This window comes from Symphodus melops (assembly GCF_947650265.1).
Source record: "Symphodus melops genome assembly, chromosome: 5".
Taxonomy (NCBI): domain Eukaryota; kingdom Metazoa; phylum Chordata; class Actinopteri; order Labriformes; family Labridae; genus Symphodus; species Symphodus melops.
Window position 1 is genome coordinate 7,396,501 of NC_136695.1, and position 27,254 is coordinate 7,423,754.

General features: G+C 38.7%; 2 protein-coding genes across 3 annotated transcripts; one reads left to right on the top strand and one right to left on the bottom strand.

Moving 5' to 3' along the window:
* The first annotated feature begins 71 nt into the window (after positions 1–71).
* Positions 72–14,668, top strand: nipal2 (NIPA like domain containing 2). Its single transcript, XM_079343590.1, has 11 exons — positions 72–353; positions 4,208–4,276; positions 6,942–7,110; positions 8,240–8,299; positions 10,938–11,059; positions 11,608–11,704; positions 11,916–12,051; positions 12,336–12,424; positions 13,917–13,980; positions 14,066–14,163; positions 14,277–14,668. Exons 1-11 carry the CDS (start codon positions 267–269, stop codon positions 14,378–14,380), a joined length of 1,095 nt encoding a protein of 364 aa, XP_079199716.1. The 5' UTR covers positions 72–266; the 3' UTR covers positions 14,381–14,668.
* A 1,335-nt stretch (positions 14,669–16,003) lies between these two features.
* pop1 (POP1 homolog, ribonuclease P/MRP subunit) lies at positions 16,004–27,102 on the bottom strand. 2 transcript variants are annotated; one of them, XM_079343116.1, is made up of 16 exons: positions 27,023–27,102; positions 26,629–26,740; positions 25,946–26,080; positions 25,089–25,264; positions 24,702–24,956; positions 24,514–24,601; positions 24,060–24,238; positions 23,648–23,922; positions 21,477–21,570; positions 21,294–21,402; positions 20,414–20,533; positions 18,901–19,019; positions 18,541–18,732; positions 17,868–18,022; positions 17,363–17,593; positions 16,004–17,001 (listed from the first exon to the last, which is right to left on the bottom strand). In XM_079343116.1, the coding sequence occupies exons 2-16, from the start codon at positions 26,735–26,737 to the stop codon at positions 16,317–16,319; spliced, it is 2,922 nt and encodes a 973-aa protein (XP_079199242.1). In that variant the 5' UTR covers positions 26,738–26,740; positions 27,023–27,102; the 3' UTR covers positions 16,004–16,316. The 2 variants fall into 2 exon arrangements, with proteins under 2 accessions (XP_079199242.1, XP_079199243.1); XM_079343117.1 differs by having other exon boundaries at positions 26,957–27,053.
* Between the last annotated feature and the right edge of the window lie 152 nt (positions 27,103–27,254).

A 27,254-nucleotide genomic window follows, 5' to 3' on the forward strand; every position in this document is an offset into this window, starting at 1 on the left:
TATGCATGTTCTATAGTCTAACGTAGCATAAATCCCAGTTGCATTTTCAAATAGGCCTATTAATGTTCAATTTCTCCAACCACACGTTAATTCAGCACAGACTCCCGGTCCGCCTCCTTCACTTGCGTCACTGACGTCTCCGCTCTCCACTGTCGCGCCAGGGACACGTGCATGACGATGGATGGGACGCAGTGGAAAACAATGAAAGAAGTTAGAATAGTGACAGTTACGATGTAAAGATTCGTGTTTTATTAAAGAAAAAACAAATGGAGAATCTAACTTATCCACTTACGTCTCTTCATGTGACCGCTGCCCAAGCTCACCGCGCTGAGATCCTTGAAAATCCGCTGCAGGTAGGCTGCATTTGTTTCACTATGAAAGTTAAGTGATCAGGTAGTTTACGAGAGTGTCGTGGAATCGATGTGCTTTGATTTAGCCTTTTTTTCCCGTGATTATGAATAATTAATCGAACTATTAGGCTATTAAAATACAACATTTTATATCTGGGTCTTTTTCAAGCAGAAAAGAGAGATCATATTGTCTCGGTTATAGAAAACATACATTTTATATAATTATAGGCTATCACAGTTAATAAAAAATACATAATTCTGTTGACAAAATGTCGTTTTGTAAAGCAGCATTTTTGCACATTCTTCTAGTTATTTGCATTAGCCTAATTAAATGTAGTCTATGTGTGTGTGTAAAAAAACAACCCTTCACACAATAAAAACATGCTAAACAGGTTTAGGTTTACTGTAGCCTAGACTGCAGATAGGCTCATACGGCTACAATGATTATTGTGATAGTTTCTTTAGCTTTTTAGCAACTTCTCTGGCCTATTAGAGCAAGGAATTGCAAGTCGGTATAGGTTATCAAGTTGGCCAAGTGTGCAATTGTATAAACCTTAAAGCGTTTTGTTTGGGTGTAGTATTGATGAGGACACAAGACAACTCTGAGATCTCGCTTCATTACGTTGACTGTTTTGTTGCAAAGTCTCCCTTTTAATGTGGCCTCTATTAAGTAGTAGCTATGCATCAAACCTCTGCTCTCCCACTCTCAGACATTTTTGTCCATCTCATACATCCTTACACATTTCCCTTTTTTTTTTTTTTTTTTTACATAACGAGCTTACAGAGCAGAAGAGGAGGAATGAGAGGCGAGAATTATGAGTAATGGCTTATTTGTGGGTTGAGAGATAATGGATCTACTGTAAAAGTCCTGAGCAGCTGGCTAATAGCTTCTCCCTCTGTAAAATGCCACCCACCATCCCAGAGAACATCCCAGCATCCAGTGGACAATATGTTACTGTCTGAAAATGTTTGTATGGTGCAAATGAAAACAAAGATTTGTAGAAATTGTCCAATTGGTTGGCCTAGGTGGGTGTTGAAAGACATTAGCACTTAAAATAACTGTTAAAAATAAATATTGCTGATATAAATGCTGCTACATCACATTCTGTAATCAACTCCACAATAAATAAGAATAATTGTATGCAGCTCATGCTTTCCAAAACCTTAACATTTTCGTTTGTACATTAGCTATGGAGAGTTTTCCTTAGAAGCAGGTCACTCTTTTGACCTCACTGCCCATAATATATCAGCAAACAATTTAAGTCAATTTTAACAAGTGCAAATTGCGCCCTAGATTAGATCAAATGTTACCATATTTTCATACAATCTCATTCATGCATCATTTGTAACCCCCACATCTGAGACAAAAGTGAAGAGCTCCATCCACAGACTTTCCCAACCCAGGAATTGACAGACCTCTATTGTCAGCACACACAATGGGGCATGCTGTCTTTCTGTCTTTCTGCTTGTCTGTAGGTCTGTGTCATAACAAGGAGACATGGATTAGTGCTGTCAGCTTCTGCCTTAATTTTGAAACATATTTAGCCTCTGTTACAATCAGGCATGGTGTTACCAGGTCAACCTCCACAACTTACAGCATCTTAGCATTTTCCTATCAAGAGTCTTGCAGCAGCATTGAAAAAATATGTTTTTCGAGACTGAGACAACATTTCCTTAATTTTGCTAGTAAGTTGTCAAATCTATTTTGGTTGCACTATGTTGTAATTGAATTGCACCTTTTTAACAATTATGCAGTTACAAAGAGTCCAAGAGCTGGATTTCATTTTCTAACAAACCTATTTTTTTTTTTTTTTTAAAGATTTATTTTTGGCGTTTTATGCCTTTATTATAGAGGGAGGAAAGTGGATAGAGTCGGAAAGGGGGAGAGAGTGGGGAGAGACATGCGGGAAATGGGCCACAGGCCGGACGCGAACCCGGGCCGCCCGTGCGCGAGGACTGAGCCTCAATACATGGGATCGCGCACACTGCCGCTGCGCTACCGGCGACCCCTCTAACAAATCTATTGACATAATACTGAGATGAAACATATATTTTGAAATACAAGAATAATCAATCAGAATGATTGTGGTTGGACTTATTTCAACTACCTAATATATTTCTGGGTTCATTATTTGTAATAGTTCTCACAGCTCTAGAGGGTCCTGTCTAAAGTCACTCTCCCCCAGCCCTCTGTCCCATTCTAAAACGACAAACTCCAAAAAGAAAGTGCACTGAGGTGTAGGAGCTGGTATGGCTTAGTAGGTAGAATCAGTTGTTGCTCAACTAGAAAATCTGTGGTTCGATCCCCAGCCAATCACTAATGCAGCCACATATTCGATGTGTCCTTGGGCAAGACACTTAACCTCAAGTATCTTTTTGACTTTTTTAGATTGATCATGTGTTGTTGTTTTTTCCCGTTTTTAAGAAAATAGTCTTATTGACTAAAGCATGTATGGAAGTACAAATGTAATGTGGGGGATCAATGTGTAGGGGATGGATTTCTCAGCACATCATTACTGTCAGACTTATTTCATCCACTTCACAACCTTGTTCCTCATTACATGTCATTGAGTAAACCAATTAGAGATTAAGATGACTAAACTCAAGGTAAACATAATCAAAACTACAGAGACTGATTCACTATATTTTGGTCAAAGTTAAGCTGTTGATAATATTTAAGCATGGAAATATACAAACCATAACTTTGCAAACTCAAATATGTTAAATGTTCACTGATGATGTAGACCTATTTGTGACTCAAACTCAATCACATAAACTAAAACTAGATAAATTAAACTAGACAAATTGACTTCACTGTTAAAGCTTACACAAGTATCAAAGAGCTTATATACATATTTGCTAAAGTACTGTGACTTGTTACTTTCCAACATTGTGAAGACAAAGGTGCCTTATCTCAAAATATTTCCTGTGCTGCCACTGCACATTAAAGTGAGTAGCCAAAAACTCAGCTACATATTTCTGTAGTTTTACAGTGGTAAAACTCGTTAGAATACAACTATAAAAGAATAATGTGGAGCTTTGTGTTGTGACGTCTCTTGGTTTTCCTTCAGCAAACTACATAATGTTTGCTAAGTAGGCAGACAAGCCAGCGACACTCCCAGTGTAACAGCCCTTGTGTTTGTTCTTCCTGTGACAGGAAATCTCCTTCACTCTCTGTCTCTCTTTTAACCTCTTTTCCTTTTTTCTTCTAACTCTATTCCGCAATCTCCTCTGTGGGTTTGTATTTGGTGCCAGAGTGTAGGTTCCTGCTGTCTGAGTGAGGTTCTTGATTCCTTCGTTGAACACTTGGACTGCTACTACTTCACTACTGTCTGTGTACATGAACACACACACAGGCACACACTCATACTGTACAAACATGATCAGCCATCATGCACACAAAGTCACACAACTCTTTTTGCTCCTCAGTCTCTCTACCTATCAACCAGGAGGCTTAGAAACTGCACTGAGCGACTTGACCAGGTTATTTTATGCAGTGCTGATAGAGTCTGTGTAATCATCATGAATTACTACAGAAACTTCTTCATCATGTGTACATTCAAACTACATTTCTGTTATTTCATGAAAGCATGTATGCAGATTGTGATATAGAGTAGTAATTCAGAAAGTGTTTTTTAACAAAAAATTACTCAGTAAAAACTTGTTTTGTGAGTGCACAGCATTCGTATTTACTTTAATAAAGGCTGTTTGATGAATTTTTGTTGTGATGTCATAAGATGAGTTCAAGGTAAATTGAGATCAGCTTTGTGTTAGCGTACAACTTCTACCCCACACATTAACACAAGAAACACACCCTTTCACTCATTAATTTGCCTGCATACTTTTTCTTCCCACAGACCTATCTCCTGGGAATCATAATCTCCATTTGTGGGAATGTCCTCATCAGCATTTCTCTCAACATACAGGTAGGAAGCGTTGGAATGCAGGTGAAAAGTAAAAACTGACTAAACACAACCATTCACATTATTCCCAGCTACGTACAGTATTGCATTTAAGAGGGAACCTGACATATGATTTAGATAATTGTTTAAGACACATTGGTATTACTGGCACACCCATGAAGCCAAAATTCATTTAACTTAAAGTTATTTTATATATGTATGTCACCCAGACGGTAAATTACAAAATGTAACTCTGTTATTGTGAGATAACACACGTACGCCCTAAATATACACACGCCACAGACAGGACCTATATAGTACATTAATAAAAATGCTTCATTTCACCAAAATGGAAAATCGATGGGTGGAACCTGCTCCTACCCCGGGCAGCACTGGCATTCTTGCCGCCTGCTGGATAACTTCTGTGGTCAAGTTGGACAATCTGACCTTGAACAGTGGTCTACCCAGACACTCCTTTTTAAAGCACACAGTCAGTCAGTCAGCTTGAGGGTCTGTGTGGTCATGACATTAGACTCTCGCGGTCCAACAGGGCAAAGAGTGAACCGTCTCTGCTTCTTTTTGCTTCTCACGTGAGGAGAAGACTCAATTTGTTGGAAAAAACATTGGGGAAACCTTGGTTGGGGGAAGGGGGTCTAAGGGCACACTCACATTTGGCAATCTGTAATGTGTCAAAGCATTCTTTACCCCTTCAAGTCCAGTCCATCTTGACTAGCTTGAGTTCTAAAGCATGCACACTTACATGATGCTATCACTGGTGGGATGTCTGAGAACCAGACAATATGGCAACAGTTCATGTGGGGCTACCAATATATCAGCTCTTTCTGCGCTCAAATCTTCCAAAAGGAGGAGGAAAGGCCTTGAACTACTTGTTGTTGTTGTATCTCCATAGGGAGAAGAACAGGGAGCAGTGTGTTGACATCCTGGAGGCAAACAGATATACCACTGTTATTCAAAAAAAGGCCTTGATCTCACTCATGTCACTACATTGGTGAAAGCCACCAGACTGCCAAGCTTAAAGGGATACTTCACTTTGCATGTGATGCAAAAAGCGTCATATTGCATCACATGAAGAAAACTTTCAAGCAAAGAAAATCACATTTCTCTTGTCTCAGGGCAAAATGAGGGTTGGATTCACGACCATTCAACACTACTACCATGTTTCTAATGATACACAGCTTCATGTAAATGGGTGAAGTATCCCTTTAAGTTTCCTCTGGACACACTGTTCTCAGCAAAGCCTGTGCCCCTTGAAGGTTCTGCAGTATGCGTATGTGGAAGACACATTTCTAAGAGGCTGAATTTTCAGGGTCCAGGCATAATTTTAAAGCTGTGAAAAAATGATGGAACTCCTTTGGGCCATTGTGAGCCACAATGTTAACCCACCTATTAATAGAATGATGACCTAAAACCAGACCATGTGGCAAGTTTGGGGTTATCAGAATTAGGCATGCTATCTCTGTCTGAAATCTCTGTAGAATGCAAAAGGAAAGGAAGCAAGTCAGGGCAGCAAACGTATGTGTACTTCCCAAGGGTAAAGAACAGGGAGCAGCAGTCGGCTGCCTGATTCTCCAGCCTTGGCATTTGTGGCCGACTGGTCTGAGGGGGAAGGACACTGCTTGAGCACCATCCAGCAAATGTGTGGGGTGACAACAATTTGAATGCACGTTTCATTTATATTGTGAATCAATATTATGAACTTGATTCATCTCGTTGTTATAATTTTCCTTCTGTCTTGTTTTCTTTGTATGGAACCAAGAAAGAATTGTTACTGCACTATCAAGTCATTTATATAATGGGGATCGAATGTTACTTGGAAAAAAACAACACAAAGATGATATATTGGTCCCAAAGGCATACATTTTATTTTGCAGAATATTAAATCAATCAATAAAATGTGTTGTGTTGTCATTTATATGCTGATATATATTTGCATCATTGTTTTGTGTTTCACTTTTATTGTTTTTGTTTAATTTTAAATACAATAATAGTAGTAGTTCTTGACAGGTAGTTTAGTTCGTCACTCAATACCCAGTAAATGTGCAAAATATGTGTACCTTATTATAAAGTGTGAGCAATTCATTATTTATAAACTTACTCTGTAAAGTCTGCTCTTACTTCAGCAGACTTGTGTGTATTAGGATTTGAGTGTCTACACTTAGGGTCTGGAGGTCGAATGTGCTGGCAAGTTAACAAAAAGCAACAGGCAGCTAAAATTCATGTATATTTCATGGCAATATATATTTTTAAGAATTCATGAAGATAAATGTTTAAACATTGGGTGACTGTCTTTACAATCACTCAGTTAAGTCATCATATTTATGTCTAAACCCAATGATAATAGTCATTCAGCAGTTTGCATAATGGGTCTCTGATAAGTTATTGTTACAACTTCAACTGTTAGTCATTTGATGTAGATGTGATGTATTGACCCCAAACCCTAACCCTCTGCTGTCTGCAGCATCTGTCTGATTATGGCTGCATGACGTTTTTAACCTTTAGTAGCTATAGGTTAAACGTTCTGGCTTATCCCACTTAAATACTAAGCAGCACAACATTTTTCACAATGGTTATATACTGTGTGTATCAAAAGCTGTGAATGTATCTTTGTTTTGAGTATGAATCTCTTAACCTGAATAATGTTTTGGGCTTCTGGTCCCTCACCCTACAGAAATATGCCCATGTCCGCCAAGCTCAGCGTTGCTCCAAGCCCTACTACACCTCTGTGATATGGTGGTGTGGTGTGATTCTAATGGGTGTTGGAGAACTTGGGAACTTTGCTGCCTACGGCTTTGCCCCAGCGTCACTCATAGCCCCGCTGGGCTGTGTTTCTGTCATAGGTAAGTGTAACCTTTTGGCCCCTTATACATTATCTTTGCATGAAGACATGACCATTCAAAGGTTGAGAGAAACAATGCATATGTCTGATCGCTTTTCACACTGAAACAAATGAATATCTCTCCCAGACAATACATTTAAAGTATGACGTTGACTTAAAGTTGGAAAGCATGGCATGTTGAAAAAAAGAACAGAACCCTGAGTCACATTCTAGTAGTATCCCTCAAAACTGGTCAGTTGAGTAGTTTATAATTACATGAAGAATGATATATTTATCAATTTAAAAATATATTTGCATTTCCATGAAAAATGTAAGAAAGAAATTGTAAAACGTAAAAAGTATTGTTTTTTTGATTCACTCCAAGGACATTTGTTTTATAATAACCTGAAGTTGATGAGTATGTACAAATTCTAATTTGCTTTTGGAAAGTGACGTATAACAAAAAATAAGCTTAACACAAGCAAGGATCTAACTAGAAAAACTGACTTCCTCAATGTTTCCTATGTTGTCTGTCTCACCTGTGTGGCTACATCCATCTGTGTATTTGCTTGTTTATTAACATCTCTTAGAAGTGCATATTTGATTGTCTTGCTCTCAGTCTGTGTGATAGCTAAATGGTGCCTGTCCATTGATTCAACAAAAATTGGAGTTGCATTAAAAGGAACAATGGGTCTTATTGTGCGGGCGAAACTGATCGCTTTACAACCATGTATTTTTTGACCAATAATATTAATGAATGGACCAGTGGAAAATAAGTCATGAAAAGGCATCTTAATTTGTTTCTCATGTGATATAGTCCAAACAAGTGAAATGTAATCAGGCAGGCTGACAGATTTAATTATGATGTACGTGAACATATCAAGCACTGTTTATTGATGTGAACTGACTTTCAGTGTCTCTAGGAACCAATTATTACTATCATTATTATTAGTTTTATTATTATTGTTATTATTATTTCTGTAAGGCATTGACTGTAATGTTTTTGCTAACAGAAATTGGGATGATTAAATCTACAATTTGATCTGGTATTAGAACTCTGAAATCTACAAAATGATTGTCTACTTGACTGAAAGTTATTGTGGCAGGTTTTATTGGTGGTTAAACTCATATGAATGTATTTTCACTTGCAGCCAGTGCTGTCATATCTGTGGTTTTTCTCAAGGAGACGATGCGTGCATCTGACATTGTTGGTAAGAGCAAACACTTGAGAATCACATTACTAATAGTCCAGCCATTTTAAGCCAAAATAGGGGTCAACGATGAACAAATTGCAACAGAAACAAACTCAACTGATTGTGTTTCCTCAATTTGTCCAGAGAAAGGAAAAAAAGCCCAAGAGAATCCCAATAGGGGAAGTTTGGAAAAAGACCCAAATATACCCAATTCATATGCATATTCATTATTTTTCTTATGAATAGGGGAAAAACTAACCTTCAGATATCAACGTGAAAATTACTGAGTTGATACTGACAACAAGACAAACAAAAAATGTATTACATGTTCTTGAAGTTTTTGTTGCTGAGTCTGTTTCTGGGGGATGAGTCCAGGGGACAAGGAGACAAGAGTAAAGAGACTGCAGAAGACAAAAGGTAGACAATTAAATTATGTACACAATGTACCACTAAAGAATCTGACCTTCATTCTTGTCACAGGTCATCTGCATTGAGTTTGTGCAGGTGACTCCATAAGCATAGACCAAAATTATTGTTTCTACTGACATTTTGGTTTTGTTTATATTACTGTAGCTTCTATCTTTTTTATTTTTTTATATATATACTTTCTTAATCCCCGAGGGGGAAATTGTGGTTCGCACTCCGTTATTGTAAAGACATGCCTCTCACAATCACAGGCCTGAATCACACACATGCACAAGCAGGACCTGGGGACAAGCATAAATGGAGAGGTGATGTCAGAGAGCGGCAGCTGCTCCCACTGGAAGCGCCCCCTCTTGGCAGTGCTTGAGAGGTGGTATGGCACCTTTCCAGCTACCAGACCAACTTCCATATTTTGGTCCACATCAGGACTTGAACCGGCTACCGTCCGGTTCCCAACCCAAGTCCCTACTACTGCCGCCCCAATCTAAACAATCTAACATGGTGACACTTGAATCCTACTTCAACGTTTATTTGGACAGTCAGGTCCAGTGTGGTTCAGTATGTAGGCATAGTCTACTCTAGATAAAGTGGTTAGGCTTGAGTAGCAGGAAGATATGGATACATGGGTTATTGTCTGCATTGAACTGTCATGTAAGTAATTTAAGTTGAAGAGTCTTGAGACAGCTAAGAAGTTCTTTGCTGATGCTAGCTTAGCTAGCTAACACAACTGTGCAGTGCAACTATTCATCAATTCTAAACTGCACATCTTTTCACCAATAATATCCAAAGTACAGGGGCAGCTGTGGCTCAGTGGGTATAGTTTTCGCCTCCCAAACAGGAAGGTTGAGGGATCAATCCCCAGCTCCTGTGAGCAACGTGTCCGATGTGTCCCTGGGCAAGACTGTTAACCCCCTTATGCGGGTCGCTGCTCATGTGGTCGACCGCTTGATGCGTTAATTGACCCACGAGGATAAATAGAAAAAAAACACACAAAAAACCACAGCTTAACACACATCCAGATGATCCCTGTAAATTGTGGTTTATCACCAGGTATGTTTTATTAATGTACATTAAATTATACATTTAGAATAAACAAAAGGAAATCTTTCTTGGATGAGTGACGGCTAAAACCTAATTTATACTTCTGCGTTGCGTCGACGCCGTAGCTATGTGGTCGACGTGGACCCCTACGTGGACCCTACACAGTGACCCTACGTGCACCTCCAAAAAATCCTGACTACGCGTTGCGTCGACGCAAAGCGCAAGGACTGTGATTGGTCCGCTCAGAACGTTATTTCCAGCAGTTACTTTTCCGGTCACAACGTAAATATTAAAAGGCTGTATACACCGAAGAAAATGCTCAACGACGGCATCGGGTCTACACAATGGCACGCTGTCGACGCGACGCAGAAGTATAAACAAGGCTTTATAAGGCTAAGTGACAGTTGAGTTGAATGAATGACTGAATCTCTGTCCCTTCTGGCGACGTTTGTTTGCCACTGTCTCTTACTTTAAGATGACAGAAGTTCAGAACCATGAAACACGGGACCTAACGGAAAACTGTCCATTGTGCCAATGGGTGGCATACACATGAGGTTTGTCCTGATATTGAGATTGGTGTAAGAGCTGTATCTCAGATGTGGGAAAGATGTACATTTTGGGACATCATCAGGGGTGTCAACATCATTCAATAAGACATTTTCACCTGGCTATACCTAAAGTTTAGATCCATTGTGATATTTATGCATATTAGCCCATGTTAACAAATAATATAAAAACAACAACAACTTGTAATACATTTTTTGTTTGTCTTGATGTCAGTAATCAACTCAGTAATTGTCATGGTAATAGCTGAAGGTTGTTTTTTTCCCTATTTGTGTGAGGAAAAAATAAGTGTTTGAATTGGGAATAACTGGGTCTTTTTCCAAACTTTCCCATATTGGGATTCTTCGAGGATTTTGTCCCCTAATTTAGGACAAAATCAGTTGAGTTTGTTTCTGTAGCAATTTGTTCGACATTTTTTCATAAAATGACTCGACTATAAAGGGCCTACTTGCTCTTGTTTTTTAAATATAATTTCTCTTTTTTTTCTCTTTGTGATGATTTTAGGATGTCTACTATATCCAACAGTATTTTTTGCAACGTTACTAAAAAGTTCATAATTGATCTTTTAAGTCTCAATCATACCTTTTCTGTTACAACCTTGCCATTCTTTGCCATTGTAATATCATAGGCGGCACCCTGGCAATAACAGGAACATATGTCCTGGTGACCTTTGCGCCTCGAACTTCCACACACATCACAGCAGATCTGATCCAGTACTATGTGATCAGCTGGCACTTCTTGCTCTATCTTGTAAGTTACACTTTTAACACTCTCCTGCTTGAGTTCAGCATTATAAACGTTTAAAGAAAGTGGCGTTGTCTTCTATTACTGTTTTAACATGTATTTTCTCCCCACATTTTCTGTTTCTCTAAAGCTTTTATAAGGCCAAAAAGCCCCCAAAAGGGTTTTGTGCAATTCATAGCAATTACATTTTTTTTCACAGTAAAGAATTTCTGCCATGCATATTACACATGTCACAATTTAATTAAATTGTAATCATGCAAAGAAAATTAAAGAAAAAATAGTGCATGTGGCTAGAGTTATAACATTTTTTTAAATGGTAGTCTTAATTATATTTTGTACTCCTCTCATACTTTTATCTCTCATCAATTAGAGCTACGTGGTGTTGTATCATAGGCCTTTGAATAGCTGAATGGTATGGATTTAGGATGTCACACCCTGAGAGCCTTCTCATCTAAGACCAGCATTGTTTTTGGGTTCAATTTCTTTGAAAAGTTAATGGGAATTGAATCTGCACTAATTGTTGATACCCTTTCTCTCATACATTTTTTCAACAGTTCATAGAGGTCATTGTCTTTTGCATCCTGCTGTATCTGTACAAGAGAAGGAATGTGAAGCACATTGTCATTGTCATGCTGCTGGTGGCCTTGCTGGGTAGGAACAAATGGAGACTGGCCCATTAAGGGCAGAGGTTATGCATTGAACCGTTTTTTGTGTTGCCTAAACAAAAAAAGAACATCATTTCCTGAAACAAATTATGGACCAACTCTAACAAATATTCTTGAATCAATAAGGAAGTTCTTAATTGTTCCAGTACAAGTTTAAAATGTTAAAGTGATCTCACATCGCATCTGTTTTTTTGCAGCCTCCCTAACAGTTATTTCAGTCAAAGCAGTGTCAGGGATGATCACAGAGTCAATAAACGGCCATCTGCAGCTTATCTACCCCATCTTCCATGTCATGCTTGTGATCATGGTTGCCTCCTGCGCCTTTCAGATTAAGTAAGTCAAGGTTTTATTGTTTTCTTCTTTGTTTCTGCTTCTTTCTGTTTCTGTTTCAGCCTATTTTTTTATTTATAAATGGGTCATGTTTTGCTAATGCTCGACAATATTTAGCTTTCAAGTTCCTGTACAAATTGAGATAAATCATTTATTACACATTTTGACGTGGAACCTGTCGTGCACCAACTGTAAAGTGGGATGAGTTTGTAAAAAGACACTTACACGTTGTCTATAGCCAAGGTACTACTCAGTGCCTATCTCAAATATTCCTTCCCTCTTTATAGATTCCTCAACCAAGCCATGAAAATGTTTGATGCCACAGAGGTAGTTCCTGTCAATTTCGTGTTTTTTACCACAAGTGCCATTGTTGCAGGTATGCCAGCTATAAAGCTTTGACAATGTGTTGGTTAGTTTAACTCTCTGCATTTAGTTTATTTAAACAGCACTTTTCTGGTCTTTTGACCACGCGAAGCGCATTCCACATTCACTTATTTACACCACAACCACGTTCTGATGGCTGATATGTAAAGCACCCAAGTGCTGAACAGTACTAGCTGGGCAGCTGTGGCTCACTGGTAGAGTCAGTCTTCTCTAAAAGGCAGGGTAGGTCAATTTCAAAAACTAACATGATTTTGAAAGTAGCATCCTCTCTGTTCTCTGTATTCACTCATCCCTTCTCCTCTGTGCTCCCTCAAAAGCCACGCCCCTCACTTACACGCACTAGCTCCATTGGTCCAGAAGCGGATTTCAGCTCATGCTATGAGTGCAAGCTCATGCATGCATGGGGTAGAGATTTTTGATTGGTTTATGTGCCCAGTGCCGACATTGATCAAAGTTTTTACGTGTTTACAACTGTTTCAGATGACACTTAACCCCCAGTTTCTCCTGGGGTACAGTATATACAGTAAGTTTATGAATGGAGTTAGTTAATACTGATGTACACTTTACACAGCAACTTCTGTAAACACTGTATGAATGGGTATGTGTGAACTGCAGCGTAAATGTGCTTTGAGTTGTCAGCAGACTAACAAAGCGCGATGCAAGCTCAAGTCTATTTACGATTTACTATTCCATGCATATACATTCTTAAGATGCTGGTGTTTCAGTGGTTAATCTAATCTATTTCTGATTGAGATACAACTGACTTTACCACTGAGCCACAGAATCCAGAACCACAACAAATTACAAATCTATGCTCACAGATTGCATGTATTTGCTATTTTTGTATTGTTTTTTTTATTGCCTGCAAAAAACTTTTTCCCAATATTTTAATTTTAAATATATAATTTATCATCATAAAATGTTTGAGTGAGAGATCTTATTGGCAAGCAGAAGAGGAGAAGCATGTGAAAAAGCACAAAGGTGGGACACGAAAAAACAACATTAGGTCTATATGATCATCTGTCCTAATGTTGCTCAGTTTAGCAGTAAAGATGGTTAGAATCTGCTGGAGCCTCTAAAATGTCTAAATCATCTTGTGCTGTGACATTTGCTCTAACTGCTTACACATATTACACAATTTAATGCACTGAATCTGATGTGTTGTGTTGTATGTTCATAAAATTGTCAGGAGATGGACTTTGTGTTTTTAATCTCAGATTTGTTGACCATTTGAAACAGTTATTTTTTCAATCATGATGGTTGTCATAGAAGATGCACTTTGATTTTTAAACTTTTGCTTGTTGTTAACATTGCCTAACATGTTTTTATATGATAATCTGAGGGTCGAAGTGTGATCTTGGCCTTTTCTATGTGGCTATACACTTGTAAAGATTGCATTTTCCGTTTGATAATCAAACTTTGTCCTTAGTATTTTTTTGTGCACAGGCTTTGCAGGGCTGTTCTAATGTTTTTTGTTAATGCAGGTATAGTGTTTTACCAGGAATTTGAAGACTTGGCTCTACTCAACATTTTTATGTTTCTATTTGGGTAAGTATTCAAAAATATACCAACAACTGCATCTTTAAATATGTATTGTAAGATGGTATAATTTCTTCCTGAAAATCTTTTCCAGTTGTCTTCTGTCTTTCCTTGGAGTTTTCCTCATAGCCAGGAACAGGCCAAAAATAAAGCAACAAGATCGCAATTTTATTGCAATGGATCAAATCCCTGGTAAGATTTTGATCCACTTACTTTAGTACGTTATGAGATTATGGTGTATTGTTTAACTCATAGTTATTGTAAAAGTCTGCTAACAGTGATCCTGGATTTAATGTGTTTCCCAGGGAGAAGGCACACAGACCAAGATAACCCTGAGGCAAAGACATCAACATATGGCTCACTGGCAGCAAAACTTATGTGCAACAGAGCTGGCCAAACCGGGGATTGATAGAACAAGTCTCACATTTAAGTCTTTACATATTTTTTGTGGTTCTTCAACTTTATTTCTTGAACCAACAATAATGGTTGCCATATGAGTCTCAGATTCTATGTAAAATGTTGAATCTCTTTCTATATCTGAAGATTTTCATTCAACAGTATTTCCTGCAGAGCTGTCAGAAAAAATGCTGAGGAAATAATGAATCTAATTGACCTAGAACATCAAAAAACAAACCAGCAACAATGTTTGATTAAAGATAATGTTGAGGCCACAGTGAAATATGCTTTACAATGTGTGACATGGATTGTTGTAAATTGATCAACTAATTAGTTGGTCCATGTGATCAGTCGAGAATAAAGTACAAACATGGATACACCAAAAAGAAAGATTTGTCTTAACGTTTGACAAAATAAGAGCACTACTGCCCTCTAACGGTCGACAAATAGACTAGTTCCTTCTACATTTTGTGTGAATCGAATTCATTGTCTTAAACAGTTTTGTCTCGTTCCCTCTTACAAACTCATTTGCCACAAATCAAGGGATGTGAGGGGAACTGATGTCAATAAAGAATGTCTCTACTTACATAAGGACACATTATGATTCACATTTATGGTTGGTTATAGAAATTGTGCTTTACTAATGTTATGAAGATTGTTGCAAAGTAATTACCTGCAGTTGTCATATTCTGGTATGGGTATTTTATTTAATATGTTGTAAGAAAGCCATTTTTGGAGCCATTTTGAAACATACTACCCTGATCGTAGTTCCAAATCAGTTAATGGGACTAAATTGAATTATTAGAAGCATATACCTCTAGTGTTTTTGTCTCAGGTAAAGAGGGATGTTACATTACCAATTAGATTCATTTTAGATCCTCAGTTGATAAAAAAGACTTCTAAGACAACTAATCGACTCAACCGATGTATTTAAATGGTAAAAAGTTTGATCCAGATTTATTTTTTTTGCTTTAGAGTTCAGATTGGTACCTGAAAATTCTCGCTGATCTAGTTTCACCTGCTTTGCTTAGTTATTGGCGGCTTTAATCTGTGTAGATAATTTAATTCAACATACTGAACGTTATTTTAGTTATTTTGAAAACTGATAGTGCAAGCAGAGAACGGGGGAAAAAACCATGCTGCTCGAAAAACAAGTGAGCTGAGCAAGATCTCTGTTCCACTGACATTGTCCTGCAGACCAATCTCTAGACTAAGCATGATTCAGACTTTGTCCCTTTTGTTGATGAGACAGAAATTGCAAAGGCTTTCATCATAGTAAATTGTTAAACTTCTCTCAAAGCGCTTTTACACCATGTCACACCCATTCACACTGATGGCAGCGGTTGCTATATAGTGAAACCGTCAAAAGTAACGAATCCCATTCATACTCCACCGACGAAGTGGGATGAGAAACTTCGGGCTAAGTGTCTTGCCCAAGGACACATCGGAAATGTTGCAGGAGCTGGGGATCAAACCCTCGACCTTCCTTTTAAAAAATTATAACTACCAACTGAGCCACAGCGACCCATCACAGGCCATTAATGTGATCACTATCTATACATGGATCTACGGGTCTGAAATTAAGTAATGACAATAGATGATTCAATGCACATTTATTGATGTGAAAAAGATAAATGCTCTTTCTGAGAAGTAACAATAAATGTGAACTCCAAACTTTTTTCAAATGAACTGAGGGTGTCTGTGCAAATAACAGTATTTTCAATGACAGTACCACAAGACAAATTAGTTTTTCATCATGCATTCAGTTAGGTACAACACAGTTGATTGTGGCACAACCCAAGCTGGGAGTTATCAAGGCACTGTGATCACTTATTGATTGACCCATCGTGTAACTTATAAACAGAATTTATGATCTTTGGTGGACAGAAGTAGAGTCAATCATTCTCTCTTTACCAGAAATTTAAGCTATGCATGTTCACATGTTTTAGTCAGACCTCTATGGTTAATTTTACAAAACGGTAGTGCAGGGAAGTAGGGTTGCGCAGTAGCAACATTCCTCTGTGTTCCATCGGTTGGTTTAAGAGGGTTTTAAGGAGTCCAGCAACACAGACAAACCCCAGAGCCTCCCCACAGCCTACAGACAGGGAGAAGTCACCTTGAGTGGCCCAGCCTAAAGTCAACCGAGAGCAGTGAGAGATGACTCTCGGCAGAGGGTCTGGCCACAGCCCAAAGATGAGGTCTGAGGAAGAATGGGAGGTTTTTTGCTGTTCAGAAGTGGAGGGCTTTGGTTCTGAGCCAGAGAGAATGTGTGACATTTCACTTTCAGATGACAAAAAGGTTGTAGCAGATTTTCTTGGGTCCTTCTTTTTGTGTTTGATTCTGCGTTTAAAGTGGTCTCCGTGTGGGGACTCCTGGGGGCCACTGCTGCAGGATCCTTTGTACAGGAGCTGCAGGTCCTCTGCAGTTGGTGCACAAATCATGGCATGGGGCTCTGGTTTGCCCTTGGACAGCATAGAAAGGCGTACCCACACAAGACTCATTCTGTGTGCTGTGAGAAACGACATCAGAGCAGAATGGTTGAGGTGCTGCTCTTTGCCAACACGGCACAGCCTTTGACCTTTGGATGTTGTAGGTGTGCACCAACCAGAAAGCAGTCTCAGGGACTTTCTATTCCTAAAAAGCATAAAAGCAGCCATTATTCATTAATGACAATTTAATAAATAAAGAAGAAATGGTTTTCTTGAAGCAAAAACGATTTTATTATAAAGAATGTCTAAATCTTAATGCTAAAAAGCAAAAAGGAAGTGATGAAACAAGAAACAAAAAATCTGTCAAAATATACATGATTGTTGTAATTAGGAACTTTGCACAATTAAGGGTCTGGTTTAAGTTTTACTAAAATTACCTTAGAGTAAAACTGCAGGGGGGATGTTTTTTTTTAACAATAAATGAAAGTGAGATTGCAAAAATTGGAAAAAAAAGAAGAAAGAATTACTATAGAAACATCAAGTAGAAAAAGTAAAGTAACATTTACCTCAGTACACTGACAAAGCTAAGAGACCTTGCAATAGTGACAGCTGTATGTGAAGTCAGCTCCTCCCCAGCCACCTTGTCAGACTCTGTTGCTGTTTTGATCTGACCGTCTTTCTTCTCTCCCGGTTCCATTGTAATAAGCTCCCATTCCTCTGCCAGCTGTTGCCAGGGGCAACTGAATGGAGCCAGACAGCCATGTTTAATGTAATTGTTCCTTTTGGCTGGCGGACGCCTATAAAAAGATTAAAGAATCAAATCTTTGTGCAACTATTTGGGCAGCCCTGTCATGTTATTTAACAAATGATGAATATTAGCAGTTAATAAGGGAAGAGCAGCAAAATGCTTTATTTCTTTTTGGCCATGCTGATACAAATCTTGAATGTTGTATTTTCATAGTTGATTATCTCACAGTTTCATTATAATATAAGTTAATTGAATGTGTTTTCAATCATCAGGTTCAACCATCACTGTTTTTGGTCATTTTTCTTGTTTAGACTTGGGCTGACCTTTTAAACATGTCCAGGAGCTCTGCCTCCTGCTCTTCCTGAAAAACCACGCCTGCAGGGCAATCTGGGTAATCATGTGGGAAGTGGGGAACTCCCTTTATCTGAGAGTGTTTCAGACTCATGTTCAGCCCTCCGATGCGAACTCCTCTGTACACCTAGAAGACAGAAACAATGCGCACAACAGTCAACACTGGATATAAGGAACTTGTCATAAGGGCAACAAAAAGGCTTTTGCTGTACCTTACACTTTAAATTTACATATTTGCTTCTTGAAAGTAAATGAACTACCCTAAAGCATCCAAATAATGAAAAATGGTTTATCAAACTGACTCACTGTAAACACAGAATCTTTGCACCCTCTCACTGAAAGACCAGTGTTTGAGTAAATTTGTCTCTCCCAGATCCTACCAAGAAAACTAATAAAGCATTTTAGAATCTATTATATTATGAAGCTGACAAACTGAATCATTCTTTCAAAAATATGTACAACAAAATATAAAATGTTGATGGTTTTAAACTTACATCTTAAGTAGGCAGCAAATTCTCAGAATCAGACACATTTTTAAAAGGTATTTTATCCACAGTTAAAAATCCAAACTCACTACTCAGCATGATCCATGCTACTTCAACAGAAATAAAAAGCTTATGAAGGGACATTTCATTAAAAACCTACAAGTGGAACCCAGAAAGCCATGCCCCATCCTTTAGGAAGCAGCAGGTCCCATCCAGCACCCCACGACCTCATCTCACATCCCACATGCTTGCCAGGCTGATGTATGAGTAGAATGGGGATTCTGCTCTGCAGGTGAGTGGGGGTCAGCCTAGAACCTGGGACCAGCATGTCACTTCTTCTTCTGTTCAACTCCTGTGGATGATAAACAGATGAAGAGGAAGGCCAATAGCTAGCAAGAGATGTACAAGAAATGTAAGATTAAGAGAAAAAAAATGACTTGAACTGCATATAGTGTTTGTAACAATTACTAAAAGTTGCTTTTTTACAGATATTTCTGGTAGTAGGAAAATGAGAAGCTGCCTGTTCTGATATCTTGTTTTCAGTGACTTCGTCCCGGACTGACTTCTCCCACAGGTAACTCTGACAGCAGTGTTTTGGTACTCCTTTTAACATCAGCTCCCTTCTCTTCTCCTCCAACTCTGAAACGAACATCACACACAGTATGCTCCTGTATGATCAGCATCAAGAGTCAATTATGAAACTTGCTATACATAAATTATCCAAAAGGAACACACCAATAATCACCCTTAGATGAAACACCTCCATTTTTAATTTGTATGGTTACTGTCTAGGTGGAGGAAATTTTTCATACCCTAAAATAATATAGAAAATGAAAGACTGCATAACATACGCCAAAGTCACTGGCTTCAACATTAGGTACAAAATATGACATTTAAATGATAATTAGGGTTGCAGCTTTGCCAGTTTAAAATGTAAATATTGGTTGTGCTTCTTGTCCACACAGAAAAGTGAAGTATATCTTTATTGAAACTGAGTCATGTTAAAAAAAATCTGGTTTGATAATAAAGCTGTTCAACCGAATGGATTAATCAATCATTCTAAAGCCCTGAGTATACTTGTCTTACAAGCAAGTAGGTATGAGCCTTAACAGTGTCAATAAACAGTTTTTGCACACACCCTAACCCTAAAACTTGCTTTTTCCTCACAAATTCTTCAGCCTATAATTTTGGTTTAATCTCTGAGTAAACTTTCCTCTAAGCAGCAATGCAAAATGATTATCTCTCAAATCACTATCAACAGAGTGAGAAAGAGATTTTCATCATCAAATTAATAGTCACTCAGAAAAATAAATGCCAGGCCTCGATTATAATGGATGGGATGGTAACTAATGCCGATCAAGCTGCTTTCACATTCAAACCCGTATGTTTTCAAATAGTTTTCTAACAATTAAAATATGTTCATTTGTCCCACAACCTGAGGTAAGTGTATTTAAGTAGTAATGTATGAGGAATTATGAAATGCATACTGTATACGCATACGGTTTTATTACTAAAATGCAATTTTATATTTACAAGAATGACTGGATTTTGGAATGATTAAGTAAATTGAAAAAGGGGAATACAACTAAATTAAGGACTTGAGCATATTTTCATTTAAAACTGTAATAAATACGAGATGTAGGAGTTTTAAGGTCAAGCCCTTATCTTTTGAGTTCCTATTCATGGGCACTGAATCGGCTTTCATCTGTCACTGGAGGTGTGTTTGGAGTACAAGGTCCTGCCAGGATTCGAACCTGGAACATCTGCATTACACCAAGCAGAGGCCCCCTAGAGCACAGAACCAGTTAAGCACTCATTGAAACAACCTCAGTACCAGATAGAAAAACTGATTAAGCTGATTCCTATTTAAAGGTTCAAACACGGCTGCTGTGTCATCATCTGCAGGACTCCTTAAAAATAACTATCTATCTATGATAGCAGTTGTTGAATGAATCGAGCCTGGAATGTTTGATGAATTCAATTATACTTACCGGTATAATCCCCTAAATTCTGTCTGGTAGGTCAGGGTTTACCTTGTGTTTGCTTTACAAGTGGCAACGCTACAACTTTCTTTGTTGGTAGAGTCAGCCTGGGGTCTTCTAAGGTTAGGCCCAGCACAGTGCCTGGGGGGACCTCTCCAGTCAAATGGATGCCTGTATGAATTGTACAGTTAGAAACAAACAGACAAACAAACCCAAACAACGTGCAGAAAAAAAGAGCCAGGTAATAAAGAAAACGTGTCCTCTGCATTTCTTGAGTCTTTCAAAAAAAGGAGGCATTTTATACATCGGTTCAGATAATTTATCTGCCAAAATAAGGAATATTTCATCATTTCTTGATAGATAGATAGATGTCATTGAACAGTGAAGAACAAGGAATGCAATTTTGTCATCAATTGGACAGAAATAAAAATATCACTCGCTCTAAACACTAGCTTATTTTACCCCATTTAAAGGTAAAGGTAAAAGGTAAAGGTTCTGTGAAGCAGGAAATTTATTAAATGTGTAGATTCAGGAACACAACAGAAATATAGATCTCATACCAAATTGGCCAGATTGGTGCTTTAAATCAAACAACGCACATTTAATTTTAAAATACAATATATCTACAGACCAAATGTGTATAAACTTATATTTCTCCATTATAATTTATGCAATTACAATCATTTTTTTTTGCAAATGTAGACATGCTGCAGCACCTTTGTTACAATGATACCATCGCAAATAGGCATCACTGTAGAACAAGCTGCAAGAGAATCAGACATCTTAGAGTTGGTTTACTGGTGCATGCTTGTTTACTTCAGTCAAGGTTTTAACCATATTAACACTACAAACAGTAACCACGCATAGTCAATTCTTAGATAGCAACACCAGCATTGGTTATGCACTAATTGAGATTTAAATAATAATTCACCTTTAAGTAAGTGATAGATATCACTTTGTTCTTGATGTAGACTCCTTTTCCTCTCATCTTTGCATTGCTCAGACCAACAGGTGGAGGAGGGCTTAGATTTATTCATTTCCTTAAAAACAAAACAAATCACTTTTAGAATTAAATTTACTCTGCTCATCACGTTGCTTAGACTTCAATTCTTACATCACAATCCGCAGCAGTTTCCAAAGTTTCTGCAAGAACCGTGAGAGACTGTGGTCCAATCAGACGAAAACGTAGCATCTCCATAGTGAGATCACTGAAACAGATACAAGTGAGTTGCAAACATTTCAACTTAAATACATGTTTCCTAAATAAGTTGGGAAACTGTAAAAAATAAACAGAACGTGGTGACTTCAACACTTGAGCCCCATATGCAATGGAAGACAGCACAAAGAATACATCACATTATAATAAGAAAATGTCATTGTATTTTGAGGAGAAATACACTGCTCAAAAAATTAAAAGGCAACACTAAAATTACACATACTAGACCTGAACGAGTGAAGTATTATTAAATATTTTGTTCTTTACAAAGTAGAATGTGCTGACAACAAAATCACAATAATTATCAATGGAAATCAAATTTAAAATAAGTCAAAATGAGGCTCAGTAGTGTGTGGCCCCCACGTGCCTGTATGACCTCCTACAACACGTGGGCATGCTTCTGATGAGGTGGATGGACAGTCTGAGGAGCATTGTCGCGTTGGTGGATGGAGCGAGACATGATGTCCCAGATGTGCTCAATTGGATTCAGGTCTGGAGAACGGGCGGGTCAGTCCATAGCATCAATACTTGATATACAAGAACTGCTGACAGCCTCCAGCCGCATGAGGTCTAGCATTGTCTCGCATTAGCAGGAACCCAGGGCCAACCGCACCAGCATATGGTCTCAAAAGGGGTCTAAGGATGTCATCTCAGTACCTAATGGCAGTCAGGCTACCTGTAGGGAGCACACGGAGGGCTGTGCGGCCCCCTAAAGAAATGCCAACCCACACTATTAATGACCCATCACCAAAACGGTCATTCTGGAGGATGTTGCAGGCAGCAGAACGTTCTCTACGGCATCTCCAGACTCTGTCACATCTGTCACATGTGCTCAGTGTGAACCTGCTTTCATCTGTGAAGAGCACAGGGCGCAAGTGGAGAATATGCCAATCTTGGTATTCTCTGGCAAATTTTCGCAGGGCTCTGGCAGTGCTCCTCCTGTCCCCTCCTGTCCCTCCTTACACAAAGGCGGAGGTAGCGGTCCTGCTGCTGGTTTGTTGCCCTTCTATGGCCTCCTCCACGTCTCCTGATGTACTGGCCTGTCTCCTGGTAGCGCCTCCATGCTCTGGACACTACGCGGACAGACGCAGCAAACCTTCCTGCCACAACTCGCATTGATGTGCAATCCTGGATGAGCTGCACTACCTGAGCAACTTGTGTCGGTCGTGGACTCCGTCTCATGATGCCACGAGAGTGAAAGCATTCAAAAGTGACCAGAACATCAGCTAGAAAGCATCGGAGATGAGAAGTGGTCTGGGGTCACCACCTGTAGAACCACTCCTTTATTGGGGGTGTCTTGCTAATTGGCTATAATTTCTACCTGTTGTCTATTCTGTTTGTACAACAGCATGTGAAATTGATTGACAATCAGTGTTGCTTCCTAAGTGGACAGTTTGATTTCACAGAAGTGAGATTGACCTGGAATTACCTTGTGTTGTTTAAGTGTTCCCTTTATGTTTTTAAGCAGTGTATGTATGCCCATTTTTAATTTGATGACAGCATCGGGACTGTGCAACAAATAGGGTTGCAAAATTCAGGGAATTTTTGAAGTTTGAATCTTTCCATGAGAATTAATGGGAATTTATTAGAATAAACAGGAATAAACTGGGAATTTACAAAATTGAAGGTTGGCCCCTTAACAGGGAACTTAAACATAGTTGGGGGAAAAATGTGTTTTTGCATAAAAGTACACTCAAATATCTATGCTATTCTTCCATATCTTGCACACAGCTTCTAATTTCTGCAGGTCTATTGAGGCCACGCCTCCGTGTACTAGATAAAGGGAAGTCAGTTTGGATGGGGTAATATATTTTTATTACGTCATATTTTTTATCAGTGTTGATTATTAACATTTTTAAAAAGCAATGACATTTTCTGAGTCAGATTTCATATATCTTTGCCCATTTTAATTACTCATAATTTCAATGTTTCATCCCATTTCATTTAACTTTCTGCCAAAACTTCTATGGAAACAGGTCGGTTATTCCCATAAACCCTTACGGGTAAAAAATATTTATGTAAACACTTTATTTATTTTGAATCACAATGAAATTAAAAATAAAACTCACTTTATAATGACTCCAGTGGAGCTGGACTTCCAGGTAATCGGTGTAGTGGGAGATCTAGTTCCATCTCCAATGATCTTTTTGGTTGGAGGTCCAGTTACATCTTTACAAGTTTTCTTTCTTTTTGTTCCACTTATCTGCTTGGCTTCAGGAGTCTCATTAGGCTTCTGCTCACATTCTGGGGTGGGAACAACCTCAGCAGGGGTCCACACAAGACTAACTGAAGGAACTACTGCCTCACAACACTGGCACACTGCCTGTAGTTCAAGAAGCAGGTCCTGCAAAATGCATGCAATAACATAAGTTACCAGTATTGCCAACTCTTTTTGCCAGAACACTTAATGCCACAACATTAATTTTCTTAAGGTCAAATAGTCAATGACTAATTGTTAAATCCCTTATACACACACTATACCTTTTTAATTGTAGGATGAGCCCAGATCCACAACTGCCTGTTGGTTGAACCCTGTATCTGTGGTCTCCAGAGAAAGGTCACAGGGCCCAGAGGATGCAAGGGGTAATGTCCTGCTCTATACACCACCACACTACCCTGTCTTTGCCCTGACAGAGTCATTGCTGCTGCAAATGTAGGGCCTGGAAACATGCAACACATACATACTGTATTGCTCCTGTTATTCAAACTAAACGTAAACATTTCAACTTGTATCAAGGTAGTTAAATCAAAGTTATACTTTCCATATCGTTTGAAATAGATTGTTTGATTAGAATGAATCACCAAACAGTACATAAAGTAATAATAAAAAAATCTGACAGGACAAATAGGAAACTAAGTTAATGGCCAGTTTCAGATATCACTTAGTGAATTAGGACAAAATAATCGTTTGTGGTTCTGTCGAGGAATTTCTTACCAGCCTCCTTGCTTGTCAACCGTGACAGAGAAGCCAGAAGTGTGTGCTCCTCTCCCTGTAGCTCTATGCAGCAGTAGTAGGAATGGTCCTGAAATGACACTCAAACTTTTATTGCAGAGTAATCTCCTTAATTAAAACAAAAAAATGTTCACATAAATGAAACAAAACAATCCAAGTCTAATGGTTACCTGTAGGAGGCAGTGCCTGTCCATTGCCCTGTAGCAAGGACGATAGCATTTGTTTGTGGGTCTATCCCCAAGGCAGTAACCCCACTTTTTAACCATAATAAAGCGCTTTGCATGCCAAATGTGAGTCTCCAGCCACACATTTTTTCTCTGACGACGGTTGAACTCCAGCAGCATGTTTCCATGCCGCCGGCGGGCCTTGCGACTCTTGTTTTTAGCTGGTTCCTTCTTCGATCCAGCCTGGAGGCTCCTCTCTCGCTGAAAGAGAAAAGGGGGAGGACAAAGAAATGTCCTTGAACATACCAGAGGCACAGAGCAAGGCACAACTGAAACAGGTCAGCAACTGTGAATTTAACATGCTTGAAGGAAAAAAAAAAATCAAAACCTTACCATTCGGATAGCTCTGTCTCTCAATCTGCGAGGAAGCCGCTTTGTATTGTGGCTCATGGCACGTCTCCTCATGTGTTTAGGCAGGGATCCAAACACATGCCATCTTCCAGTTGTTCTGTTAACAGCTTTCAACATGGTACTTACCTCAGCAGCCCTGGCCCTGGCAAAAGCTCCGCCTGAGTGAGGTTGGAAGTAAGAGAGCAGTTAATATAAAATCTGACTGTCATGGTACATTATTCTTGGACATGGAACTTTTTTCCAACATGAGTTGGACCTAATGTAATGCTCACTGAAGGACTACAGAACCACATGACTGCATTGGGTCCCCTCAAAAAAACATCACTTTTCTTATCATTTATTTAGAGATGTTGTAAACATTGTTCAATATTTGACAAACTATTTTAACTATGACAAAAAACTGGAAAGGCTGAATCTCATTTTTACAGATAAGAAAACTGACAACCTGTCCTGACAGCATCGTACGCCATTGTTTCTATTGTTTCCTACTGGAGAGTCCAAACTGCCTGCAAATGACAGTGCACCGTTTTTATTCCGGCGCCCTGTTTCCATTTTCCCCTCTGTCGCTTGCGTCAACGGAAAGGAGGGGGCTCTACATGGCACTGACACTTGCCTTTCTCACTCAACAGAGATGAGATGCTCATCTTACAAGGTGAACGGTGCATTGATAATGTCCACATCTGTGATTGAAATTTTTGTTTTGTTATTTGCATCAGCTGCTCATTTGAAGAAAGTATAGCTCAATGGGCAATTATGAGGGTTGTTGTGAATCCTTCAACACAAAACCCATCTCGATACATTACCAAGAGAAATCTGAAAACTATCAAAAATGTATTCACCTGTTATGGCCTTTGGCATGTCATTGGCATAGCCTCCACCATCTTTCTGGTGTCCACAGGCCCATCCAGTCTGTTGGTGAGGGTTCTTTGGCTTTTTTGTTGATGGGCCAGGTGGACCTTCGTTACAACTTCGACCTTTGGAAAGATTTTTATTTTGTCACTATAGGCCATCACAGGCAAGTTCATGCATGGTTTACTAACCAGGATAATTTAAATTTGCATCTGTATTTCGGATTTCAAAACAAAGCATTACCAAAAAACAAAAACAAAGGGGTTTCGGGTTTTAAGTTGCTTCTCAACTGAAGTTTTCCTAATTATCTTAGCTCACCTTAAATAGACATTCTTTAGATATATTTGTTTAGTTTCAGCAATTAATAAAATAAATGAGAACAAATGAATATTATTTCAAAGAACGCTTACAACTGATTCCACAACAGAAATGTGATGCCTACAGCGTCCCTCTGTCACTTAATTTTTTTTGTCTAATACTATGTCATGCAATTCAACAATGTGTTTGTATATCATAACAACTGAAAAACACATGAATACACGCACTGATGGGAGACAGGCGGGACAAGGATTACGAGCTTCATTTGCTGACAATACAGACATGCTATACAGGAGTGAAGAGGATGCATGCAGCCTCAACATGGGACGATAACAAATACGAGTTGACAAGGTACCTGAGACCTGAGTGTCTCCTCCGTTTTGAGTGTTACAAGATGAATACTGAACACTGGTGGGCTGATGTCTCATCTTCTTCTCCCGCATCTTCGCTTTAGCTGAAGACATTTTCTAAGAAAATAGTAAGAGACATGACAAAGGCTATGAATCTAAACGTTGCTATACGTAAAGCTGGCACTAAAAACACCAACATGAACAATACTCTCTATTGCTAATATTGGCTAGCTTGCTACGTAAACTCACGATAAGTTGTTTCGTTCCTTAATTTACAAGAAAAACACAAATACAACATATTCAATCAATGAGTGGCCAGAGGCATATACTCACTTCTACATTATTATTGTAATTCAGAAAAATGTTTCAAGATGAAACGTTAAATGATTTGACTTTTACCAGTACGCTGCCATGTGCAGGTGTGTCTGCATTACAAACGTGGAGAAAGCGGAAGGAAGTTCAACTACCAAATATGGCCCGTGGGCGTTTTTTGTGCTTCTTCTTTGTTTCTGTTTATCAGCTTCAAGGCGCACTACCGCCACCTATTGTGTTGGGGTGTGAACCCCAGCGATTACCATTGACTGTAGATGTTTAGGGTTTTATTCCCTTAGGTGTTATTTATGTGATTATT